General features: G+C 46.0%; 2 protein-coding genes and 1 pseudogene across 2 annotated transcripts in view; 2 read left to right on the top strand and 1 right to left on the bottom strand.

The window, feature by feature from the left end:
- LOC120044052 (potassium channel subfamily T member 2) overlaps positions 1 to 13,099 on the top strand; it is a 92,041-nt gene extending 78,942 nt beyond the window's left edge. Inside the window, exons 15-29 of the mRNA XM_038988642.1 lie at positions 310 to 418; positions 1,249 to 1,401; positions 1,642 to 1,898; positions 2,907 to 3,240; positions 3,392 to 3,497; positions 3,642 to 3,814; positions 6,701 to 6,772; positions 7,932 to 8,066; positions 8,222 to 8,333; positions 11,053 to 11,154; positions 11,272 to 11,355; positions 11,750 to 11,878; positions 12,073 to 12,418; positions 12,636 to 12,720; positions 12,982 to 13,099. Of these exons, the coding sequence (XP_038844570.1) occupies positions 310 to 418; positions 1,249 to 1,401; positions 1,642 to 1,898; positions 2,907 to 3,240; positions 3,392 to 3,497; positions 3,642 to 3,814; positions 6,701 to 6,772; positions 7,932 to 8,066; positions 8,222 to 8,333; positions 11,053 to 11,154; positions 11,272 to 11,355; positions 11,750 to 11,878; positions 12,073 to 12,418; positions 12,636 to 12,720; positions 12,982 to 13,099 (2,315 nt within the window). The remainder of the gene's footprint in view (positions 1 to 309; positions 419 to 1,248; positions 1,402 to 1,641; positions 1,899 to 2,906; positions 3,241 to 3,391; positions 3,498 to 3,641; positions 3,815 to 6,700; positions 6,773 to 7,931; positions 8,067 to 8,221; positions 8,334 to 11,052; positions 11,155 to 11,271; positions 11,356 to 11,749; positions 11,879 to 12,072; positions 12,419 to 12,635; positions 12,721 to 12,981) is intronic.
- A 3,433-nt stretch (positions 13,100 to 16,532) lies between these two features.
- On the top strand, positions 16,533 to 19,944 carry LOC120044051 (annotated as a pseudogene).
- A 164-nt stretch (positions 19,945 to 20,108) lies between these two features.
- Positions 20,109 to 23,562, bottom strand: LOC120044635 (tripartite motif-containing protein 35-like). Its single transcript, XM_038989308.1, has 6 exons — positions 23,029 to 23,562; positions 22,192 to 22,287; positions 21,500 to 21,730; positions 21,395 to 21,417; positions 21,188 to 21,306; positions 20,109 to 20,991 (listed from the first exon to the last, which is right to left on the bottom strand). The coding sequence occupies exons 1-6, from the start codon at positions 23,560 to 23,562 to the stop codon at positions 20,432 to 20,434; spliced, it is 1,563 nt and encodes a 520-aa protein (XP_038845236.1). The 3' UTR covers positions 20,109 to 20,431.
- Positions 23,563 to 25,871: the final 2,309 nt, after the last annotated feature.

Here is a 25,871-nt window from a genome sequence, read left to right as displayed (position 1 = left end):
CTTTCATAAGGACATTTCTAAGTGACCCCAAACTTTAGTGTAGACTCGGTACCGGTACACCCTGTGTATAGCCTCGTTGTTGTTATTTTATTGTATTACTTTTTGTTATTTTTTACTTTAGTTTAGTTGGTAAATATTTTCTTAACTCTTTCTTGAACTGCGCTCTTGGTTAAGGGCTTGTAAGTAAGCATTTCACGTTAAGGTCTACACTTGTTGTGTTCGGCGCATGTGACTAATAAAGTTGAATTTGATTTGATTACAGTATACTGAGTGTTACTGGTTTGTCTCCCCTGCTGCCTTTGTCTGCAGATCATGTGGTGTGTGAAGAGGAGTTTAAGTATGCCATGCTGGCCCTGAACTGTGTGTGTCCTGCTACCTCCACCCTCATCACCCTGTTGATCCACTCCTCTAGAGGACAGTGAGTGCACACACTCAAACCCACACACACACACACACTCTTTTTCCAATGGGTGTGGGTGGTACCAGACAGAGGCAGTGAAGTATGTCCTTTGGCCTAACAGATGCTGTGTACATTGAGCTGTACACAGCAGATCAATTATGGTAGATAGACTACTGACCTAAAGTAAACCCAGACCAGTCATAATCCTCTTAAACCCAGACCAGTCATGATCCTCTATCTGCTGCCCCCTCCACCCCTCTACTTTCAGAACAGCACCCCCAGAGGCCTTCAGGCAACGTGCAGGAGCCTTCCAGCCCCTCAACAGGTCAGTGTGTGTCACTGTCCTCCTAAACCACCGACAACTCCCTCCCCCTCCTTCCGTATCCCTGATGTGCGGTGACATTAACTCGGCCAGGCATGCTGTCCCCATTTATTATTTACAGACGACAGTTGTTTCTGTAATGCAGTCCTTCTCACATCACCGCCACCCACAGCCACACTCTCCGCCCCGCACCCTTCCTTTCTCACCTCCTGTCTCTCAACTCATCCTTTCTAAAGGCTGACAAAGTAAACACAACCCATGTGTGAAGCTCTCTCAATGTGTAGCGTTCAGCAGCGTCTATCTTGGCAGCTGTATTGCTCTGATAGTGTCTGTGTCCCTGTGTGTGTCTCTGTGCTGATTGAGTTATTGATTGGTTTCTGACACAGTTGTAAAGTGTTAACACTGCAGCCTTGAGGGGAAGTGTCTTTGATGTGTGGTTGATGCTGAAAGGGAAGCTGCGTGCAACACTGTTTAAAAGGTCAACTCTGTCCCCTAATGACCAATCCATTCCCTGATCGTGTCTCAGGGAGGGCGGCGCATGCTCAGCTGACCAGTGGCAGCGCACCTACCGCCGCTGCTCAGCCAATGAGGTGCATCACATTTGTCTGGAGGAGAGCAAGTTCTTTGGGGAGTACCAGGGGAAGAGTTTCACCTTCGCCTCCTTCCACGCACACAAGAAGTGAGTCAATAAGCAGACATACACAAAGTTTACATTTGACATTTTAGTCATTTAGCAGACACTCTTAACCACACACACACCCACACACCACACACATTTGACATTTTAGTCATTTAGCAGATGCTATTAACCACACACACACCCACACACCACACACATTTTACATTTTAGTCATTTAGCAGATGCTATTAACCACAAACACACACACTTCCTGTATCTGATCCTCTCCTCCTCGGTCAGGTATGGTGTGTGTCTGATCGGAGTGCGGAGGCTGGAAAATGCCAACATCCTGCTGAACCCAGGTCCCGGCCACATCATGGGCGGCTCAGACACCTGCTTCTACATCAACATTTCCAAGGAGGAGAACTCAGCTTTCGTCAGGGGCCACAGAGAGCCCACGCGGGGGGGGCCCAAGGGCAGTGACAGGGGGGTGGGGCCCCAGACCATCTACCATGGACTCACCAGACTGCCTGTCCACAGCATCATCGCCAGCATGGGTCAGTCAGTCTCACTGACTCACAGTGACACAGTTACATTCAGATCCTTTGTCCATGTGCACTTAGCATAATGTTTCTTATTATACAATTGTGACTTTCCTGATCCATGTACATGGCACAGATTAGGACATGTTTTACAATTTACATGGCACAGATTAGGACATGTTTTACAATTTACATGGCACAGATTATGACATGTTTTACAATGTACATGGCACAGATTAGGACATGTTTTCCAATGTACATGGCACAAATTAGGACGTTTTACAATGTACATGGCACAGATTAGGGCATGTTTTACAATGTACATGGCACAGATTAGGACATGTTTTACAATGTACATGGCACAGATTAGGACATGTTTTACAATGTACATGGCACAGATTAGGACATGTTTTACAATGTACATGGCACAGATTAGGACATGTTTTACAATGTACATGGCACAGATTAGGACATGTTTTACATGTTGATCCACAATAGGCAGATGTAAGAAGCCTAACAGTTGTATGAGGAATAAAACTGTATCTGAATGTAAGTCTCTGGTGATAAGAGCATCTGCCAACTGAGTGAAATGTATCTGGCATGTAGGTTTCCTTTTGTTTTAGAGACGTTTTACAACCACACCCCCTGGTGGAGAACTCTGGGACTTCTGGTTCTCAAAGTTTGAATGTGAAAATGTGCCCCAGAACAATCACAGACACTGATGCAAACATAGCACACAGGGCAAGCACAGATCCACAATCAGTACTATTTGGCTTTGTGAGAGAACAATGGTACTCCCAGTCACAGCACATTGGTACTCTCACAAAGCCAAATTGTACTGATTCTGGATCTGTGCCTGCCATGTGTGCTATGTTTGCATCTGTATCTGTGTTTGTTCTAGGGCACATTTTTCCTTTAGCCTGTGCTTGTATGGACAGGACAGTGCTATAACTGTTTTCTACTAAGGGTGTGGACTGGTCATAGATTGTATGAGTGATTGTATGTGTCCTCTGTCCCCCGTAGGCACGGTGGCCATTGACCTGCAGGACTCCAGTGACAGCAGCCCAGAGGGCCAGGGCCCAGGGGGCATGACCATGGGCAGTGGGGGAGGTGGAGGTGGCAGGGCCAGCCGGACAGAGGGGGGGTTGGGGGGCGCTAACACCCTGGCCCTTCCAGCCACAGCAGACTCTGCCGAGGAGAGACGCCACAGCATCGCCCCTGTCCTGGAGCTGGTGGACGGGGTCAACTCAGCAACCTTCGACCCGCTGGGGGACCAATCAGAGGACGAGGGCGGGGACGAGGGGAAGGATGAGGGGGACGGAGACGAGAATGGCCAGTGGTGGGGTGGACTCTGCGAGTAAGTGTTTAGGAGTTGCCTGAGGTCTAATGTGTGTTTGAATTAGTTTGAGTCCTGCCATGTTGTGTCCTCAGACCCAGGTGTAAATGTGTTTGTGTGTTTCTGTCTGTCTTTGTGTATGTGTGCGTGTGCGCGCATGTGTGTGTGGCAGGTGGGTGAAGGGGTACCCGCTGAACTCCCCGTACATTGGCAGTTCCCCTGCCTTGTGTCATCTGCTGCAGGAAAAGATGCCCTTCTGCTGCCTGCGCCTGGACAAGGTGGGAATCACACTACTTCTGCCTTACTTACCCTCAACTAGAACCATCCTACCTCCCTACCTGACCCCTCTTTGATGATGATGATGACCTTCATGTAATGCAATGTATTTCCTGTGTCGTTCCTGTGTCATCTCCCTCCTACAGGCCTGCCACCACATCCCGTTGGAGGACGCTCGGTCCTACGGCTTTAAGAACAAGCTGATCATCGTGTCGGCGGAGAGTGCAGGAAACGGCCTGTACAACTTTATTGCGCCTCTGAGGGCTTACTACCGCCCCAAGAAAGAGCTCAACCCCATCGTGCTGCTACTGGAGAACATGTGAGCGGAAACAGACACATTGCAGGAAACCATAGAATTACATAGATATGGAACACTGTAAATCTCTATGGTGTAACCACACTGCAGGAAACTATAGAATTACATAGATATAGAACACTGTAAATCTCTATGGTGTAACCACACTGCAGGAAACCATAGAATTACATAGATATAGAACACTGTAAATCTCTATGGTGTAACCACACTGCAGGAAACTATAGAATTACATAGATATGGAACACTGTAAATCTCTATGGTGTAACCACACTGCAGGAAACCATAGAATTACATAGATATAGAACACTGTAAATCTCTATGGTGTAACCACACTGCAGGAAACTATAGAATTACATAGATATGGAACACTGTAAATCTCTATGGTGTAACCACACTGCAGGAAACTATAGAATTACATAGATATGGAACATTGTAAATCTCTATGGTGTAACCACACTGCAGGAAACTATAGAATTACATAGATATGGAACATTGTAAATCTCTATGGTGTAACCACACTGCAGGAAACTATAGAATTACATAGATATGGAACATTGTAAATCTCTATGGTGTAACCACACTGCAGGAAACTATAGAATTACATAGATATGGAACATTGTAAATCTCTATGGTGTAACCACACTGCAGGAAACTATAGAATTACATAGATATGGAACATTGTAAATCTCTATGGTGTAACCACACTGCAGGAAACTATAGAATTACATAGATATGGAACATTGTAAATCTCTATGGTGTAACCACACTGCGGGTGGAGCATAGAGAAACTTGTCCTGGAGAGGCCCTCTTTAAACACACTGTCAGGGAAGAAGGGATGGTCTCATTTTAAGAGTTCCATTAACAGAATTTACTGTATGAAAATGTCTGTGTTTCAAGAGTTTATGGGCACTCTGCAGTGCACTGTGCACATAATATGAAATATTACTGTGGTTTCTTCTTGTGCAAAACCCCAATATGGGCATATTAAAGTGGAATCCAATAAAAGGCCAATAAAAAGCTAAGTCATGGCCGTGTAGCGCTTTGCTATCCCACTATTCTCTGCACACAGCAGCCAGGACTTTATATTTCAAATCAAAATCAAAAATCAAATCACATTTTATTTGTCACAGGTGAAATGCTTACTTACAAGCCCTTAGCCAACAATGCAGTTCAAGAAATAGAGTTAAGAAAATAGTTACTAAATAAACTAAATTCAAACATTTAATAAAAAGTAACACAATAAAATAACAATAATGAGGCTATATACAGGGGGTACCGGTACCGAGTCAATGTGCGGGGGTACAGGCTAGTTGAGGTAATTTGTACATGTAGGTAGGGGTGAAGCGACTATACATAGATAACAGAATCTATGACTTGTGTGGCTGGAGTCTTTGACAATTTTTTGGGCCTTCCTCTGACACCACCTAGTATATAGGTACTGGATGGCAGGAAGCTTGGTCCCAGTGATGTACTGGGCCGTACGCACTACCCTCTGTAGCGCCTTACGGTCAGATGCCAAGCAGTTGCCACACCAGGCGGTGATGCAACCGGTCGGGATGCTCTCGATGGTGCAGCTTTAGAACCTTATGAGGATATTGGGACACATGCCAAGACTTTTCAGTCTCCTGAGGGGGAAAAGGTGTTGTTGTGCCCTCTTCACGACTGTCTTGGTGTGTTTAGACCATGATAGTTTGTTGGTGATGTGGACACCAAGGAACTTGAAATGCTCGACCTGCTCCACTACAGCCCCGTCGATGTGAATGGGGGCGTGTTTGGCCCTCCTTTTCCTGTAGTCCACTGTAGTCAGCTCATTTGTCTTGCTCACGTTGAGGTAGAGGTTGTTGTCCTGTCACCACACTGCCATGTTTCTGACCTCCTCCCTATTGGCTGTCTCCTCGTTGTCGGCAACTGCTCGGCCTCTGACCGCAAGGCACTACAGAGGGTAGTGTGTACAGCCCGGTACATCAATGGGGCCAAGCTTCCTGCCATCCAGGACCTCTATACCAGGCGGTGTCAGAGGAAGGCCCTAAAAATTGCCAAAGACTCCAGCCACACAGGTCATAGACTGTTCTCTCTGCTACAGCTCGGCAAGCGGTACCGGAGCGCCAAGTTTAGGTCCAAAAGGTTACTTAACAGCAGCTTCTACCCCCAAGCCGTAAGACTGCTGAACAATTCATCAAATGGCCACCCGGACTATTTCCATTGAAATAGTCCCTCCCACCTCCCTTTGTTTTTACGCTGCTGCTACTCTCAATGTATTATCTATACACAGTCACTTTACCTCTACCTACATGTACTAATTATCTCAATTACGTTGACTAACCTGTACCCCCACACATTGACTCTGTACCGGTACCCCTTGTAAACAGCCTTGTTACTGTTATTTTATTGTTGCTCTTTTATTATTTTGTACTTCAGTTTATTTATTAAATACTTTCTAACACTTATTTTTCTTCAAACTGCATTGTTGGTTAAGGGCTTGTAAGTCATCATTTCACTGTAAGGTCCAGCCACCCAAGTCATAGACTGTTCTCTCTGCTACCGCACGGCAAGCGGTACCGGGACGCCAAGTCTAGGTCCAAGTCTAGGTCCCTGTTGTATTCGGTGAATGTGACAAATAACATTTGATTTGATTTGATTGGGGGTTCTCTAGTAGCCTGGTTCCCAGATCTGTTTGTGCTGTCTTGCCAACTCCTATGGTGATTGACGCATGACAATAATAAGAGATAATGAGAGTTACAGGAGTTGGCAAGACAACACAAACAGATCTTGGACTCATGCTACTTCTCTATCTCTACCACTGCAGGGAGCCTGTTTATTTATTGTGGTAGGTATATGTTTGTGTTGTATGGGTCTCCCGGTAATCCATATGTGTTGTGATTGATTCAGACCCGAGCCAGACTTCCTGGAGGCTATCTGCTGGTTCCCCATGGTGTTCTACACAGTGGGCTCCATTGACAAGTAAGATAATCCTCCTCGGTACCCTGGTGGCATCATCTGCTTTTCACTCCTACTCTACTTGTTTTCCTCTACTGCTAATTCATACTGTAGCAGCTACACCCCCCGAAGCTGTATATGGATTGACTTTGTTCTGTACTGTACATCATATCAGTTAGTCATTCCTGCTCTCTGCTCACTCCTATTTCTCTGTATATGGACAGTGTCAGTTCTGTTCCAATCTTTCTGTCTCAAGACATAAGTCCTATAATCCCAAGCCCCTCTCTCTTTCCCCCTCCCTCTCTCTTTCCCCCTCCCTCTCTCTTTCCCCCTCCCTCTCTCTTTCTCCCTCCCTCTCTCTTTCCCCCTCCCTCTCTCTTTCTCCCTCCCTCTCTCTTTCTCCCTCCCTCTCTCTTTCTCCCTCCCTCTCTCTTTCCCCCTCCCTCTCTCTTTCTCCCTCCCTCTCTCTTTCTCCCTCCCTCTCTCTTTCTCCCTCCCTCTCTCTTTCCCCCTCCCTCTCTCTTTCCCCCTCCCCCTCTCTTTCCCCCTCCCTCTCTCTTTCCCCCTCTCTCTCTCTTTCCCCCTCCCTCTCTCTTTCTCCCTCCCTCTCTCTTTCTCCCTCCCTCTCTCTCTCTTTCTCCCTCCCTCTCTCTTTCCCCCTCCCTCTCTCTTTCCCCCTCCCTCTCTCTTTCCCCCTCCCTCTCTCTTTCCCCCTCCCTCTCTCTTTCCCCCTCCCTCTCTCTTTCCCCCTCCCTCTCTCTTTCCCCCTCCCTCTCTCTTTCCCCCTCCCTCTCTCTTTCCCCCTCTCTCTCTCTTTCCCCCTCCCTCTCTCCCCCTCCCTCTCTCTTTCTCCCTCCCTCTCTCTTTCCCCCTCCCTCTCTCTTTCCCCCTCCCTCTCTCTTTCTCCCTCCCTCTCTCTTTCCCCCTCCCTCTCTCTTTCCCCCTCCATCTCTCTTTCCCCCTCCCTCTCTCTTTCTCCCTCCCTCTCTCTTTCCCCCTCCCTCTCTCTTTCCCCCTCCCTCTCTCTTTCTCCCTCCCTCTCTCTTACCCCCTCCCTCTTTCTTTCCCCCTCCCTCTCTCTTTCTCCCTCCCTCTCTCTTTTCCCCTCCCTCTCTCTTTCCCCCTTCCTCTCTCTTTCTCCCTCCCTCTCTCTTTCTCCCTCCCTCTCTCTTTCTCCTTCTAGCCTGGACAGTCTGCTGCGTTGTGGGGTGACGTTTGCTGACACCATGGTGGTGGTTGACAAGGAGAGCTCCATGATCGCTGAGGAGGACTACATGGCCGACGCTAAGACCATAGTCAACGTCCAGACCCTCTTTAGGTGGGCTGCTCAGCCATACACAACCATTACACATCCATCACACCATACCATCCTGCAGAATCCAACAGTTGTTTGTGTGCATTCATAGATATCTGCATTCAGGAAGCACTCTATGTCTAAGAATTTGATTGTGTCTCTTTCCTCTGTCCTCCCAGACTGTTCCCAGCCCTCAGCATCATCACTGAGCTCACCCACCCAGCCAACATGCGCTTCATGCAGTTCAAAGTCAAAGACCACTACTCCCTGGCTCTCTCCAAGCTGGAGAAGGTAACATTGTATTATGGTACTCTCTGTGGTGAGTCGGACCATCCTAGTCAGATCATCTAATGATGGGTCATGTGGGAATGTCAAAAGGAAGTGGTACTCCATTACTGTAATGCTTTTCCATTTCCCTGTCTCTCTCTCTTCCTGTCGCTCTCTCTTCCTGTCTCTCTCTTCCTCTCTCTCTCTCTCTCTCCTTGTCTCTCTCTCTCTCCCTGTCTCTCTCTCTCTCTTCCTGTCTCTCTCTCTCTTCCTCACTCTCTCTCTCTTCCTGTCTCTCTCTTCCTGTCTCTGTCTCTCCCTGTCAATTCAATTAAATTAAATTTCAATTTAAGGGCTTTATTGGCATGGGAAACATATGTTAACATTGCCAAAGCAAGTGAAGTAGATAATAAACAAAAGTGAAATAAACAATACAAATGTACAGTAAACATTACACTCACAGAAGCTCCAAAAGAATAAATCAATCAAGTTCAATCAAGTTTATTTTATATAGCCCTTCGTACATCAGCTAATATCTCGAAGTGCTGTACAGAAACCGAGCCTAAAACCCCAAACAGCAAGTAATGCAGGTGTAGAAGCACGGTGGCTAGGAAAAACTCCCTAGAAAGGCCAATACCTAGGAAGAAACCTAGAGAGGAACCAGGCTATGAGGGGTGGCCAGTCCTCTTCTGGCTGTGCCGGGTGGAGATTATAACAGAACATGGCCAAGATGTTCAAAATGTTCATAAATGACAAGCATGGTCAAATAATAATCAGGAATAAATGTCAGTTGGCTTTTCATAGCCGATCATTAAGAGTTGAAAACAGCAGGTCTGGGACAGGTAGGTGTTCCATAACCGCAGGCAGAGCAGTTGAAACTGGAACAGCAGCAAGGCCAGGTGGACTGGGGACAGCAAGGAGTCATCATGCCCGGTAGTCCTGACGTATGGTCCTAGGGCTCAGGTCCTCCGAGAGAGAGAAAGAAAGAGAGAAGGAGAGAATTAGAGAGAGCCAAGATGTTCAAAATGTTCATAAATGACAAGCATGGTCAAATAATAATCAGAAATAAATGTCAGTTGGCTTTTCATAGCCGATCATTAAGAGTTGAAAACAGCAGGTCTGGGACAGGTAGGGGTTCCATAACCGCAGGCAGAACAGTTGAAACTGGAACAGCAGCAAGGCCAGGTGGACTGGGGACAGCAAGGAGTCATCATGCCCGGTAGTCCTGACGTATGGTCCTAGGGCTCAGGTCCTCCGAGAGTGAGAAAGAAAGAGAGAAGGAGAGAATTAGAGAGAGCATACTTAAATTCACACAGGACACTGGATAAGACAGGAGAAGTACTCCAGATATAACCAACTGACCCTAGCCCCCCGACACATAAACTACTGCAGCATAAATACTGGAGGCTGAGACAGGAGGGGTCAGGAGACACTGTGGCCCCATCCGATGATACCCCCGGACAGGGCCAAACAGGAAGGATATAACCCCACCCACTTTGCCAAAGCACAGCCCCTGCACCACTAGAGGGATATCTTCAACCACCAACTTACAATCCTGAGACAAGGCCGAGTATAGCCCACAAAGATCTCCACCACAGCACAAACCAAGGGGGGGCGCCAACCCAGACAGGAAGATCACGTCAGTAACTCAACCCACTCAAGTGACGCACCCCTCCTAGGGACGGCATGAAAGAGCACCAGTAAGCCAGTGACTCAGCCCCTGTAATAGGGTTAGAGGTAGAGAATCCCAGTGGAGAGAGGGGAACCGGCCAGGCAGAGACAGCAAGGGCGGTTCGTTGCTCCAGAGCCTTTCCGTTCACCTTCACACTCCTGGGCCAGACTACACTCAATCATATGACCTACTGAAGAGATAAGTCTTCAATAAAGACATTTCAAATAATTTTAAGTCATATTATGTCTATATACAGTGTTGTAATAATGTGCAAATAGTTAAAGTACAAAAGGGAAACTAAATAAACAGAAATATGGGTTGTATTTACAATGGTGTTTGTTCTTCAATAGTTACCCTTTTCTTGTGGCAACGGGTCATAAATCCTGCTGCTGTAATGACACACTGTTTATCAAAATTGGGTTTGTTTTGGAATTATTTGTGGGTCTGTGTAATCTGAGGGAAATATGTCTCTCTAATATGGTCATACATTTGGCAGGAGGTTAGGAAGTGCAGCTCAGTTTCCACCTCATTTTGTGGGCAGTGTGCACATAGCCTGTCTTCTCTTGAGAGCCAGGTTTGCCTACAGCGGCCTTTCTCAATAGCAAGGCTATGCTCACTGAGTCTGTACATAGTCAAAGCTTTCCTTAAGTTTGGGTCAGTCAGAATGGTCAGGTATTCTGCCACTGTGTACTCTCTGTTTAGAGCCAAATAGCATTCTAGTTTGCTCTGTTTCTTTTGTTAATTCTTTCCAATGTGTCAAGTAATTATCTTTTTGTTTTCTCATGATTTGGTTGGCTCTAATTGTGTTGCTGTCCTGGGACTATGTGGGGTCTGTATGTGTTTGTGAACAGAGTCTTCTCCAGGTTAATCTCTCTGTAGGTGATGGCTTTGTTATGGATGGTTTGGGAATCGCTTCCTTTTAGGTGGTTGTAGAATTTAACGTCTCTTTTCTCTCTCTCTCCCTGTCTTTCTCTCTCCCTGTCACCCTCTCCCTGTCTTTCTCTCTCCGTCTCTCTCTCTCCCTGTCTCTCTCTCCCTGTTTTCTTATTCCTGTGTATGGTGATCTGATAGAAAGAGAGAGAGAGGGGCTCCAACCTGGTCTTCATGTTTCGTCTACCCTTCGCTGCTGGGAAGGTGTTCAGTGTCAGCATGCTGGATACTCTACTGTATCAGGTTAGTCTGAACTCCCCAGCACAGCAACGCTCCATATTTCAAAACTCAGTCTACAATATTTGTATTGCCCCTTTATTGCTCAATGACCCTCTGTTGTTTGTTGTGTGTTCCCACCAGTCCTTTGTGAAGGACTACATGATTTCCATCACCAGACTGTTGCTGGGACTAGACTCCATGCCTGGCTCAGGCTTCCTCTGTGCTGTGAGTAACTCATCTACTCATGTCCTCAATAGTTATCATCAGAAAGCTATGAAATGTGATGATCAACAATATAATGTATAGTATACAGCCCTGCTTAGATTTTACTAAGGTTGAAGGGACGTTAGTGTGGCTGCCTGGCACTGAGGTTGAAGGGACGTTAGTGTGGCTGCCTGGTACTGAGGTTGAAGGGACGTTAGTGTGGCTGCCTGGTACTGAGGTTGAAGGGACGTTAGTGTGGCTGCCTGGTACTGAGGTTGAAGGGACGTTAGTGTGGCTGCCTGGTACTGAGGTTGAAGGAACATTAGTGTAGCTGCCTGGTACTGAGGTTGAAGGGGTATTAATGTATCTACCTGGAACTGAGGATGATGAAGGTGGGGTGTTTGGGGTCTCATAGATGAAGATCACTGAGGAGGACCTGTGGATCCGCACCTATGGTCGACTCTACCAGAAACTGTGCTCCTCCACCGGTGACATCCCCATCGGCATCTACCGCACTGAAGCCCAAAAGTTACCCGTCTCTGAGGTACCTGTCTGGAAAGAAAGATCATCATTTACAGGAGTCAATGACACCAAGCTGTACATCATCATGATGTTTTAGTGATAAAACATCAACACCCAGAATAAAAACTCAACTCACTCAATAACAACTCACAATAGAAACAGCTGCTGCTTGATATTGGTCTGAGCTGTGTGTGTGTGGGTGTGTGTCTCTCTCAGTCCCAGGTGTCCATCACAGTGGAGGACTATGAGGACACCAGAGAGCCCAGAGAACCTCTGCTGTCCCGGAGGGGTCCCCACCGCAACTCCACCTCTTCCGAGCCCCCCTCCTCTTCCTCCCACTCCTCGGACCACCCCCTCCTCCGGCGGAAGAGCATGCAGTGGGCCAGAAGGCTGAGCAGGAAGGGGGGGCGGGGGCCCAGCGGATCGAAGGGGGCCACAGGAAGTGCTGCGGAGAGGATCAGCCAGCAGAGACTGACCCTGTTCAGACGCTCTGAGAGACAGGAGCTCAACGCTCTGGTCCGCACGCGCATGAAACACCTGGGCCTCTCAGCCACCGGATTCAGTGAGTGCTGTTGGATATGTTCTGAGGGGTGGATGTGTGGTCATGTAGCACTGCACTGTGCCTGCCTAATGGAATAGAAGCATTTGTTCATAGCTTTGTGTTTTCCTCCACAATTTTTTTATCAACATTACTAAGGAACAACTTAATTGGTATCATTTGAGTTCCTGTGACATGTCATGTTTATTTCCTGTCTTGTGGTGTGTACTTCCTGTGTCAGATGGGATGACGGACCAGGGCAACAGGTTGTCTTACATCCTCATCAACCCCTCTCCTGACACCAGGCTGGAGCTGCACGATGTGGTGTGAGTACACAATATCCCGATGGCTCAGTCAAATCATACATCATCAGAAGACAATTTCACACAGTTTCCCTCAATATACTGGTCCAACTTAAATTAAGTCGTGCACATTCACTCAAGAAGAAATCACTAAAGTTAAGTGGGTAACCCTTCATAAAAAAGCCAGCAGGTATAATGGTTTATAACTTGTTATAAGAATGTATGAGCATTTGTTAAATGTATTATTCATCTAAGTGTGTCTTGGTGTGTGTGTCCCATGTCCAGGTACTTGATCAGACCAGACCCTCTGTCTCTGTTGCCTAACCAGGGGGGCAGTAGAAAGGTCAGCAACAGCCGCTCCGAGGGCCACAGGTTCGACACACAGAACAGCACCCATTTGTGAGCATAGACAACAGAACTCAGCAGCATAGTGGGAGTGGAGAGAGAAATGAGAGACAAAGAGAGACAGAGAGAGTGCGCGAGAGAGATAGAGAGAGAGTGAGGGAGAGAAAGAGAGAGAGAGAAACAGAGAAAGAGAGAGAGGGGGGAGATATACTATAGGGAAGGACACATGTTCCACATCTACTCTGAACAGACAGTCACAGCTGTCACTTAGTTTTCTATTCTGAAACTCTCAAATGCATGGACCTTTTCTACAAGCTGATTTGTTTAATTTATGCACCGTTTCATTTTTGAAGTGGAGAGCTGGGGACACAGAAGTGCATTCAATGAACTTGTATTTATGTATGTGCATGTACTGTATGTGTGTTATGAGCCAGACACTGCCATTTATATCTGGACAGCCAAAGGAACACATTTCCAAATGACTGTTATTTTTCTGTCTCTATGTGGTTGTGTGTGTCGAGGTGATTGCAGCCGAGCCAACAGTATGCTGATCTGGGGTTTCATAAATATTTTTTGTACCTTTTTATCTGATCGTACTGTTACTTTAACTCTCAGTCAGTTCCCAGTTCATCTTTTAGCTCACCAGCAGCAGAGGAAGCCAAAGAGCAGTGATCACCTGTCAATTTCCACAATTAGAGAGCTAGCAGGCATACACTAATGCTGGATAATCTATAACACCATTTACTGTCTTCAGAAAGAAAGGGAAAAGCCTTGAAGGAGTGACCCAGTCGATGAGTATCTCTTGAATAAAGCTAATATTCGTTTACTGATTCATGTAACTTTACGGATAGTTCTAAGTGGCCAAGGCCAGCCTTTCTGTCTCTGTTAGTTAGTTGTTTAGTTAGTGTTTACCCTTCCCCACATCTCCTCAACCAGCTCGCTATTCTATTATTGTCATGCATGTTGGAGAGTCATGCATGTGGAGACCAAGGACTTGAAAGCCGTGTGAATCTTTGTCTAAAACCCAGCAGAGGTTTAGCAGAGATGGTGGCGCCACCGTGTGGTCAGAATGCTGCTCAGCATCTCTGCACTACAGTGCCCTCATTCAGTGCTGTTTCAACAGATATGGAAATATGTATATATTAAAGTTGCTATACATCTAATCTTTCAATGGCTCAGTTTGATTTCCAGTTCATTTTCAAAGCTGTCATTATACTCTCACACTGTAACCAAGCTTGGCTGCCGTGCCAGTCTATCTTGTTCCCCCAGTTATCGCTTGCTGTGATCATATGTTTGTATTGGTGCCCGTCTGCTCTGAAGGTTATGCTTATCAATAGAGGTGTTTTCCTATCCTTATGAATCCCCTAATGGTCTGAATGCAGTCTCCGATAACGAGGGAACATTGCCTTTACATTTTAACCGTGCTGTAACGCTGAACTTCAGCGATACAGATTGAATACGGCCCTATGCGTTTTATAAACATACAGAACATATATATAATTATAAACTGGGTGGCTCGGGCCCTGAATGCTGATTGGCTGACAGCCATGGTATATCAGACCGTATAGCATGGATATGACAAAACATTTATTTTTACTGCTCTAATTACGTTGGTAACCAGTTTATAATAGCAATAAGGCACCTCGGAGGTTTGTGGTATATGGCCAATATGCCATGGCTAAGGGCTGTGTCCAGGCACTTCTCTTTGCGTCGTGCATAAGAACAACTCTTAGCCGTGGTATATTGGCCATATACCACACCTCCTCGGGCCTTATTGCTTAAATAAACCACCATTATGACCACAATTTTATGTATTAGGGTTCCTTCACTTTCCATTTATCACACTGGTTCACATTCAGTCCTACTCTCACAGAAACCCACTGCCTCTATTATTATACTCTAACCTACTCACACACTCACAAACAAATATACAGTCGTTATTAATGACTCAATAGATTAGATTACTCCTGCAAGGAAACACACACTACCCTCTGACACAATAAATCCCTGTCATTGTGAGTGTGGCAGTAGTAGGATGATTAAGGGTGTCACTGAGAGGGAAATCAGCCATATCACCTCCCATGAGCAGCGTCATCATGAGTCGTTTACCTCACTCTAAGAACCACAGTGCTGGCCCAAGTGCTTTCCACTTCTTTTTATTTAACCTTTATTTATCTAGGCAAGTCAGTTAAGAACACATTCTTATTTACAATGACAGCCTACCCCGGCCAAACCCTCCCCTAACCTGGACGACACTGGGCCAATTGTGCGCTGCCCTTTGGGACTCCCGATCACGGCCAGTTGTGATATAGCCCGGGATCAAACCAGGGTCTGTAGTAACGCCTCTAGCACTGAGATGCAGTACCTTAGACCGCTGCGCCACTCAGGGGCCGGTTTTTCCAGGCCGTGGGAAGCGTCCTCTCATCAGCTCTCTGAATCTGATCTACTTTCTGCTCCCAAAGCTGAGTTGTTTACATTACCTCATTCATCTTCCATTGTTCAATGGTGTTATGTAATTTAGTAATTAATGTTCATAAATTGCAATTATCTTTCTAGGTCTGAAACCCAGAGGTTGTAAAGTTCTGGTTTAAATGAAACAGACAGAATTCCCATCTCACAATTAGTCAGATACAATTTTATTTGCGAGATCTCTCCCGTGCATATATAAAAACCTTCCTTTTATACTTTGCTCTTAACCTACACACATACATACACACTAATATATGGGATTTTCCCCTGAAGTCTCACCACAGTTTATTACCACTCAGCTGACAGTTCCAGTCCCCCCCAGATACGGGAAACCTGGAGGGGCTCTCCCTGTCCTATCTTATCTCCACAGAGTTATAGCTGGGTCGGTTCAAACATAGGTTAAGGAGTCTCTTTGCTTTCTTTCGGCACACACATACATCCCTTTCTTCCCCAATGGTTATCATTTTTAATTACCCCTTGTCCATGCTACATAACCTCTAATCCTAATGGTTAAGTTTCCGGGTAGAATTATTTAATAATTTATCTTAAACCTTGATCAAATATTTTAACAAATGGACACACAGCTTTTAGCTGCAGTCCAGGCTGCGTCCCCATGGCTACTGTTGGCTTAGCTCTCATCACAGTTTACATTATGTAACTTCCCACTGGGCACAGACTCAATTCAATGTCTATTTCACGTTGGTTCAACGTAATTTCATTGAAATGACGTGGAAAGCATGTTGATTCAACCAGTGAGTGCCCAGTGGGTTCTTTTTCATTTGCAACCATCAGGTATGGTATTAACATCCTTAATTTCCCATACACAACCCCTTCTGCCCATGGCACGCACACACACACACACACGACTCAGCATACTACCTCATATACACAATCTAATGTGGACTGGGTGTGGTGAGGCTACAGAATAAACACTCAATGAAAATAATTGAGGTTATAAATGGGGTGAGAAGGAGAGAACAGTCACACAATCCAGGTCGAGGCAGAGACTGAAAGGAGAAGAAATGGCAGCTAAAGCATGCAGCGTCCTGATCACGGGGACCAACCGAGGCCTGGGTTTGGAGATGGTTGAACAGATGGTGGAGTTTCCCCAGCCGGTCTGACAGTTATTAGCCTGCTGCCGAGACCTAGACGGGCTCAGAGCTGAGGTGAGAGCAGAGCTGCTGCTGCTGGAGCAGAGAGAGGAGATAGGAGTGTTCCTTATTCCATGTTGTTCTTAGGGCAGCTATGTCCTTGAGGGCAGAGCCATGTATTTAGAGAGTTGGGTCAACTTTTAGAATGTTGTATTTTGTTTTAATTCTAGACATTCAGTTACATAGCCTTATTTAAATCAAATCAAATGTTATTGGTCACATACATACAGTATATTTAGCAGATGTTATTGCGGGTGTAGCAAAATGCTTGTGTTCCTAGCTCCAACAGTGCAGTAGTATCTAACAATTCACAACAATACACACAAATCTAAAAGTAAAAGAATGGAATTAAGAAATATATAAATATCAGGACGAGCAATGTCGTAGTGGCATTAACTAGAATACAGTAGAATAGAATAAAGTATATATATGAGATAAGTAAAGCAGTATGTAAACATTATTAAAGTGACTAGTGTTCCATTATTATGGAATTATTATTATGGAATTCCATGTCTATGTATATAGGGCAGCAGCCTCTAAGGTGCAGGGTTGAGTAACCGGGTGGTAGCCGGCTAGTGATGGCTATTTAACAGTCTAATTGCCTTGAGATAGAAGCTGTTTTTCAGTCTCTCGGTCCCGGATTTGATGCACCTGTACTGACTTCTCCTTCTGGATGATAGCGGGGTGAACAGGCCATGGCTCATGTGGTTGTTGTCCTTGATGATCTTTATGGCCTTTCTGTGACATCGGATGCTGTAGGTGTCCTGGAGGGCAGGCAGTGTGCCCCCTGTGATGAATTGTGCAGACCGCACCACCCTCTGGAGAGCCCTGCGGTTGCGGGCGGTGCAGTTGCCATACCAGGCGGTGAAACAGCCCGACAATTATGCATCTTTAGTTTGTGAGGGTCTCAGGGGCCAAGATTAATTTATTCAGCCTCCTGAGGTTGAAGAGGTTCTGTTGCGCTTTCTTCACCACACTGTCTGTGTGGGTGGACCATTTCAGATTGTCAGTGATGTGTATGGCGAGGAACTTGAAGCTTTCCACCTTCTCCACTGCGGTCCCATCGATGTGGATAGGGGCGTGCTCCCTCTGCTGTTTCCTGAAGTCCACAATCAGCTTCTTCGTTTTGTTGACGTTGAGGGAGAGATTATTTTCCTGACACCACTCCGCCAGGGCCCTCACCTCCTCCATGTTGGTAATCAGGCCTACTACTGTTGTGTGGTCTGCAAACTTCATGATTGAGTTGGAGGTGTGATTGGCCACGCAGTAATGGGTGAACAGGGAGTACAGGAGGGAGCTGAGCACGCACCCTTGTGGGGCCCCTGTGTTGAAAATCAGCGAAGTGAAGATGTTGTTTCCCATCTTCCCCACCTGGGGGCGGCCCATCAGGAAGTCCAGGACCCAGTGGCACAGGGCGGGGTGCAGACCAGCTTAATGATGAGCTTGGAGGGTACTATGTTGAATGCTGAGCTATAGTCAATGAACAGCATTCTTAGGTAGGTATTCCTCTTGTCCAGATGGGATAGGGCAGTGTGCAGTGTGATGGTGATTAAATATTCCCCATATAATGTTAATAGGGCGCTCACACGGCTGCCTTAGAATGTTGAAATAGTGTCACGTAAATGCATCATAATGCACAAACCTCAATGCCCCAACTCTCTAAATACATGACTCTGCTTGAAGGCAAACTCCACTGAATAAGGAAAACTCTACTGAGCAAAGACAGAAAATAAAGCCTTCCTGGAGATGTATTTTCTGTGTCTAACCAACAATGTGTCCTTTGTGTTTAAGGGTCTGCGAGACCTGGCAAAGAAGCACCCCGATGTCATCACTGTCATCCGTCTTGGTGAGTACTCGCTCTGTTCCATTCTTCTGTTTCTTCACGCTCTAGCACTAGGATTATTGAGCCTATTAATGGCACTGTTGTCAATCTCACCAGTCACAGCATGCACTTGTATTGCCTGTACTGTATGAATCACATGGCAGAGTGCCAGGTTACTCTGAGCTGGCCAGCTGGGATGTTAGACTGGATACTGGGGGTGACTAGCCCCAGATCTCAACCTGCTGGTAAACAACACGGGGGTGCTGACTCACGACACCATGCAGACCACAAGTACCCAGGAAATGCCGGCTGCATTCAACACCAACATCATGGGCCCCATGGACGTCATTAAGGTGAGAGCAGAGAGCCAGAAAAACACACATACAAATACGTTTTAGAGGACATTCAAAATGTATTTGTTTTTCCTAATGTCTGCAAACAAAAGGTGCAAAATACTGAAGAATGATTAATCATTTTTGTTTTCTCTGTCTCCCTCTCTGTCCCTGTGGTCCTCATTAGGAGTTTCTGCCCGATCTGCAGGCAGCAGCCACAGCCAGCGGGAAACCAGAAATGTCCTGCAGTAAGCCAGCTGTGGTTAGCATTTCCAGCACGGTGGGCTCCATGGCAACCGTCAAGGAGATGTATTCTTTCTTCCCTATGGCATCAGCAAAGTAAACAGACCTCTGTTACCCTGCCTGTCATAACACATCCTCTTCCATCACATTATATTCCCTGTCAGGTTAGCCCAGCCATGTCAGTGGAGGCTGGTGTCAATTTAAATCGGCGGACGGGCTCTTTGTAATGGCTGGAATGGAATACATGTCATGTGTCTGATGAGTTTGAAACCTTTTCATTCATTCCGTAGTCATGGTTCTACATCCAATCTATTGTCCTGTATCCTCTCCTCTTTAACAGCCTCCCTCCCTTCTCTCTTCCTGCTCCTCCTTTCCTCTCCTCTCAGGCTGGTCTGAACATGCTGACGTTCAGCTCTACAGAGGAGTTCAGGAAGGATGAGATCCTGTTTGCGGTCCTGCACCCGGGCTGGGTCCGCACTGACATGGGTGGAAAAGGGGTGAGTCTGACTGGCAGGGTGCTTCTATTGACCTCAGGGGGTGGGAAAGGATGTAATGAACTATGTTTAAGCACCTTAGAGCAGTGTTGTCCCAATAGTCCATCAGGAGCATGCGTCAGAACCCAATAGTGGGTCGTGGCATAAGCCTAAAACCGGGCTTTGGTCTGATGTTCTGTTTTGATTATCTGGAGGCGTCAAGACAAAATTTGAAAGGCTTTGATTAGTCATGGCCCAATAAAGTCTAATTCCACGTATGTGTTTACTATGACCACCAGGCGGCGATCGATGCTCCAGAGAGTGTGGAAGGACTGCTGTGTGTGATGGTCTTCCTTACTGAGAAACAGATTGGGGCCTTCCTGGACTATGAGGGCAAAGTCATGCCTTGGTAAACTCACTGGATTGTACTGAACACTGGAGAACTCTGAACACAATCTTTTATAATCGTTCTATAAACCTTCTATAAATATGCATCAAATAAACATGAGTACAATCAAGTGGTATCCCCCCCAAAGTTTATTCAATTGAGAAAAAAAACAAAAACATTTTGGGGCTTTTATATACAGGAATTGTAATATTCATTGTGTCGTATCGAATATCTTCATTCATCTCACACATGCTCTTTACTACACATTCCATAACATGGCAAAAAAGCCAATGTCAAATGGAGTCTTTCGGTAATAATCAGTATCTAATTTCTTCTATCGATAAAGTCAAAAGGCAATCAAAAAAATCTCTAAAAGATCTTACAAAATGTTTTCCACACACACCGTGCCAAACATTTCACTACGTCATTACCTATGTGTCTTGAGGCTGGATATGTGCCTTGGATGTACAGCTACCACTCTCTTTGAATGGTGCTATCAGAACCCCTCCTCATCACCAGGTGGCGCTGTTCCACACAGCCACTTTGACCGGGCAGATCTTCAGCGGGCCGGGGTTGTTGCCGTTGATGTTGGCTCCAGGGCAGAAAAAGGGGAACATCCTCTCAGTGAAGAAATCCTTGAAGGTGTAGATGGACGTCATATTAACAGGGTTGGAGAAGGTCACCTCCCCAGAGTCGTAGTCCAGCTGCACCCTGACCCTCTTCAGCTCCCCTGTCAGTTTGAGAGGGGTGCGTGGCCGGGTCATGGCCATATACTCACCCTCGCAGTGGGAGATCATCCACAAGCCGCCCTCAGGGCAGCCTGAGATCCGGCCCTTCCTGTTGATGGACTCCTTGACCACACCCAGCATCCAGTCGTCCTTGTCCCCCACCTCTACCTCCCAGGCGTGGCAGCCGGTGGTGAAGCCCTCAGAGCCCAGGACGAACACGAAGTGGTCAAAACGCTCTGGATTGTCTGGGAGCACCTGCACATGACCACTGTTGGTCACACTGGTCAGGTCCTTGTTCAGAGAGAGCCAGGAGTAGGCCGTGTTAGGATCCAGAGTCACAGGAGCTGGGAGATGGAGAAAAGGGCTTCAGTGATGGAAACATTTACAAGTTGTGGATCTAGTAAAAAATTAATTATCGTACATCTATACGAGTTAGTAGAAGTTCACTAGAACATTAGTTAATGCAGTTATAGCTAGCTAGATACCCAACAAGCCAAAGACTGGAGCATAAACAGACTACTGTAGTCTTGCTATACATACTGTACTCCACCAGCCCCACCATCTTCTCCCAGACCTTGTACTTGAGGGAGCTGACATGCTTCGCCACGTTGATCATAGCACCTGAGATCTCCTCTGGACCCTTCTGAGGTATCACAGCTCTGCAACAATATAACAGCCAGTTAGTTCTAGTTGGAGTTTGGTACATTACATTATAAGGGTATTAGGTACTCAAGTCAAAACACTTACCTCTTCTTTGTGTTTCTGTAGTTCTGAAAAGGGAACAAGACAAATGTTTTGTAACTGTTTGTACTGTTAATACTGCCGGTTTATAAAAGTTTATATTCTTCTTACCTGGAGGAAAAGAGCATCACTGGAGGCTATGTCATTATCAATAGCGATGATGGCATGAGAGAGGGTGAGGATGTCTGCCGTGATGCCCTCTGCCTTCTTCCTCACCAGATGTCTCTTCTGCTCATCTTCCTCCTGTAGGATAGCTATCCTGGCTTCCTCCTCATTCTGAAGGAACTGCCTGAGCTGCTCAAACTCCTCTCTGATATGATTCTCTGTCTGCTGGGTCTGGCTCTGGACAAACAGGAGAAACGGGTCATAGGAGAGATACAATCTTATATATATGTAACTCTAGAACAGTGGCACACAATTGCAGACATTTGTCAAAACGTTGTTTTGGTAGGCAAGCCATTGACAACAAAGTCTCTTACAACCTAGACATGTCTGATTTCTGATTTGTGTGATAGATTAAATCAATTTAAAATAACTTTATTATCCCTCAAGGGGGAATTGCCTGGTCAAACACCAGGCACTTGTACTGCTTGCTCAAATACAAGGCACAAAGCATATTGACTGCTTTGTCCACATGAGGATATAATGTACACAAGTTATAAGACCATATTTTCAAGGGTTTGTTTTTTCAAAGGCATTCCTCCAACTGTTGACAGACTAACAGTGTGTAAACTAAACATAAGTCAGTGTTGTGTTGGGATCTGCTGATGTCCCACGGTTTCGGACGCCCTATTTGTTGATACCTTCATGTGCACAGTTGTGTCATCACACTCCTGCTTGGCTTCATAGAGGCCACGGAGGCTCTTCTTTAGAGGGATCAATTCTTTCTTCATTTCTTCCTGAGGGAGAGAGAGGAGGGGGAGAGAGAGAGATAGGGGGAGAGAGAGAGAACGTTTTTAGAGATAAAACTGTAAAGTGGAAAAGCAGTAAAGTGGAAGCTTAGCTCAAGCAAATCTAGCCATGTAAACACGAATGTCAACGGCAAAGCTAAAGCTCATCTGAGGTCGTGCATAGGTTGCTGTTTAACCGTAATCAGGATATTTTGGTGATACTTTTTTTGGTGACACCATATTCTATGGTTTTTTGAGTGCCGTCTGCAACTGCACACAGATGTTTACAATAGAAAAGTTTAATCTGAATCGAGAATTAAGAAAGTATCACCAGGTAAGGGTTAGTTGAAAAATTGCTGCCAGTGCATTGCACTAGCATACGGTGTAACCGTGTAAAGAAGCATTCACGTATCACCTTACATTGTGTAGTTTTTTTAGTTTTTTTTAATCCAACTAGCAGATACAGTATCGAAATGTCACTGTTGTGAAATGTGTCGCATCAATAACAATCATGTTTCACAATAGTTATGTTTGATTGCTGACTGTACTGCTTCAAGTTTTATACTGTTGCTAAAACGAGCTGGATTAAGAACACATTTTCAAGGTAGTATGGTCAATATAAAGTAGTATATCTGAATAAAAACTGTGAAATTAAAAGATTATCTGACAGAATACAATATTTGCATCACCATAAAAGAGAGGGTTACACAACCATCCAAAAGTGAATGATACGAGACAAGCCATTCTAACCTTGAGCTCCTGGGCCCCCTCCTCCAGTGGGATCACACAGTGGCCCTGGTGCCTCTTAGACGTGTGACACACACAGCAGAGCACCTCGGCATCGTCCTGGCAGAACAGCTTCAGCACCTCCCCGTGTGTGTGGCACTTCGCCTCAGACTTCACTGGGATGCCCCCTCTGTCCGGCCCTCCGCCCGCCTCGCCCTGGCTCCTCTGCTCCCTGAAGAAGGTATCGGCCACGTTCTTCAGAGCCAGGCTCACTGTGGGCTCCGTCAGGGAACACTTCCTGCGGCACACGGGACACTCGCGCCTCGCCTTCTTCTGGTTCCAGAACTGCTGCAGGCAGGCCCGGCAGAAGCTGTGGGTGCACTTGAGCACCACAGGGTCCCTGAAGATCTCGCAGCACACAGAGCAGGTTAGCTCATCCTCCAGCATGGAGCTTGAGTGAGAGGACACGGCCCTGGGCCGCAGAGCCATGACCACCTTGGGGCTCTGTAAGAACGAAGGTTTCCCAGGCTGGGAGGAAGCCCGTGGACGCAGCGCCATGACTGGCTCCTGCACTGTAGCTAGAGACTACTGTGGTGTATTCCCTTTTCAGTGGAGGAAATATCTTTCAGCAGTGCTGCAGCATCTACTCTTTCCTGAGGAAAGCTCTCTGCCAGCTCTATCTCACATCCAGGAACAGACACTGGACTGACAGCTAAGGACACACAACATAGTAAATGAGGGACATGAGATCACATCCTATGGGTGACCTGGACTTGTAGAACAGGTCCTGCTCCGCCCCCCAAGGGAAAAATGTCTTTAAAAGCCAAATCACGTCCCCTGGCCTCCTACCTACTGTACCTGCCCACAACAGGATTCTAAGAAACTAGTCACTAGTTATTATGCCCAACTGACCTCCCAGTCAGAGTCAGTCTGCCTGTTTCTGAGAAACGAGAGGCGGTAGTGTCATGTGTGGGTAAAGCCTGGAGCAACAGGTGCTGCGGTAGGAGTAGGGTTAGGAGGCCTCAGACTGGGCACAAACTGGTTGAATCAACTTTGTTCCAACGCAATTTGTCAGCGTATTGTGACGTGGAATCTACGTGGAAAATACATTGGATTTGAAAAAAGTAAACTGTTGTTTTGAGGGTGAAATTTCAACCACAGGATTATGTCATCATTGTAACACATTTTTAACGTAGACAAATCTTCCCACTGGGCACAGATGTCAATTCAACGTCTATTCCACGTTGGTTCACTGTAATTTAATTGAAATTACGTGGAAAAAACGTTGAGTCAACCAGTGTGTGCCCAGTGCGTTGTATAAAATATGTTGAATTTGTATCTTTGAAATGAAGTCAGATGCAGTGGCTGCCCATCCATTAGGGTGTTAGGGGCGGTGCCCCACTTGTGATAGGTCAACAACAACACAAAATCTACATATATATTATATATATACAGTACCAGTCAAAAGTTTGGACACACCTACTCATTCTAGGGTTTTTATTTATTTTACTATTTTCTACAGCCTTTGTTTAACTAGGCAAGTCAGTTAAGAACTCATTCTTATTTACAATGACGGCCTACCCCGGCCAAACCCAGAATACGCTGGGCCAATTGAGTGCCTCCCTATGGGACTCCCAATCACGGCCGGATGAGATACAGCCTGGATTCAAACTAGGGACTATAGTGACGCCCTCTTGCACTGAGATGCAGTGACTTAGACCGCTGCGCAACTCCGGAGCAGCAGTAATAATAGTGAGCAGAATAATAGTGAAGACATCAAAATTACAGTTGAAGTCAGACATTTACATACACTTAGGTTGGAGTCATTAAAACTAGCTTACATACACTAAGTTGATTGTGCCTTTAAACAGCTTGGAAAATTCCAGAAAATTATTTCATGGCTTTAGAAGCTTCTGATAGGCTAATTGACATCATTTGAGTCAATTGGAGGTGTACCTGTAGATGTATTTCAAGGCCTACCTTCAAACTCAGTGCCTCTTTGCTTGACATCATGGGAAAATCAAAAGAAATCAGCCAAGACCTCAGACAAAAAATTGTAGACCTCCACAAGTCCGGTTCATCCTTGGGAGCAATTTCCAAATGCCTGAAGGTACCACGTTCATCTGTACAAACATTAGTACGCAAGTATAAACACCATGGGACCACGCAGCCGTCATACCGCTCAGGAAAGAGACGCGTTCTGTCTCCTAGAGATGAATGTGGAAAAGGGGAGAGGCTTGCAAGCCGAAGAACACCATCCCAACCGTGAAGCACGGGGTTGGCAGCATCATGTTGTGGGGGTGCTTTGCTGCAGGAGGACTGGTGCACTTCACAAAATAGATGGCATCATGAGGTAGGAAAGTTATGTGGATATATTGAAGCAACATCTCAAGACATCAGTCAGGAAGTTAATGCTTGGTCGCAAATGGGTCTTCCAAATGGACAATGACCCCAAGCATACTTCCAAAGTTGTGGCAAAATGGCTTAAGGACAACAAAGTCAAGGTATTGGAGTGGCCATCACATAGCCCTGACCTCAATCCCATAGAAAATTTGTGGGCAGAACTGAAAAAGCGTGTGCGAGCAAGGAGGCCTACAAACCTGACTCAGTTACACCAGCTCTGTCAGGAGGAATGGGCCAAAATTCACCCAACTTATGGGAAGCTTGCGGAAGGCTACCTGAAATGTTTGACCCAAGTTAAACAATTTAAAGGCAAATACTAATTAAGTGTATGTAAACTTCTGACCCACTGGGAATGTGATGAAAGAAATAAAAGCTGAAAGAAATAATTCTCTCTTCTATTATTCTGACATTTCACATTCTTAAAGTAAAGTGGTGATCCTAACTCACCTAAGACAATTTTTACT

Source organism: Salvelinus namaycush, chromosome 3 (genome assembly GCF_016432855.1).
Source record: "Salvelinus namaycush isolate Seneca chromosome 3, SaNama_1.0, whole genome shotgun sequence".
NCBI classification, from domain to species: domain Eukaryota; kingdom Metazoa; phylum Chordata; class Actinopteri; order Salmoniformes; family Salmonidae; genus Salvelinus; species Salvelinus namaycush.
This window is presented reverse-complemented; position numbering and strand designations above follow the sequence as displayed.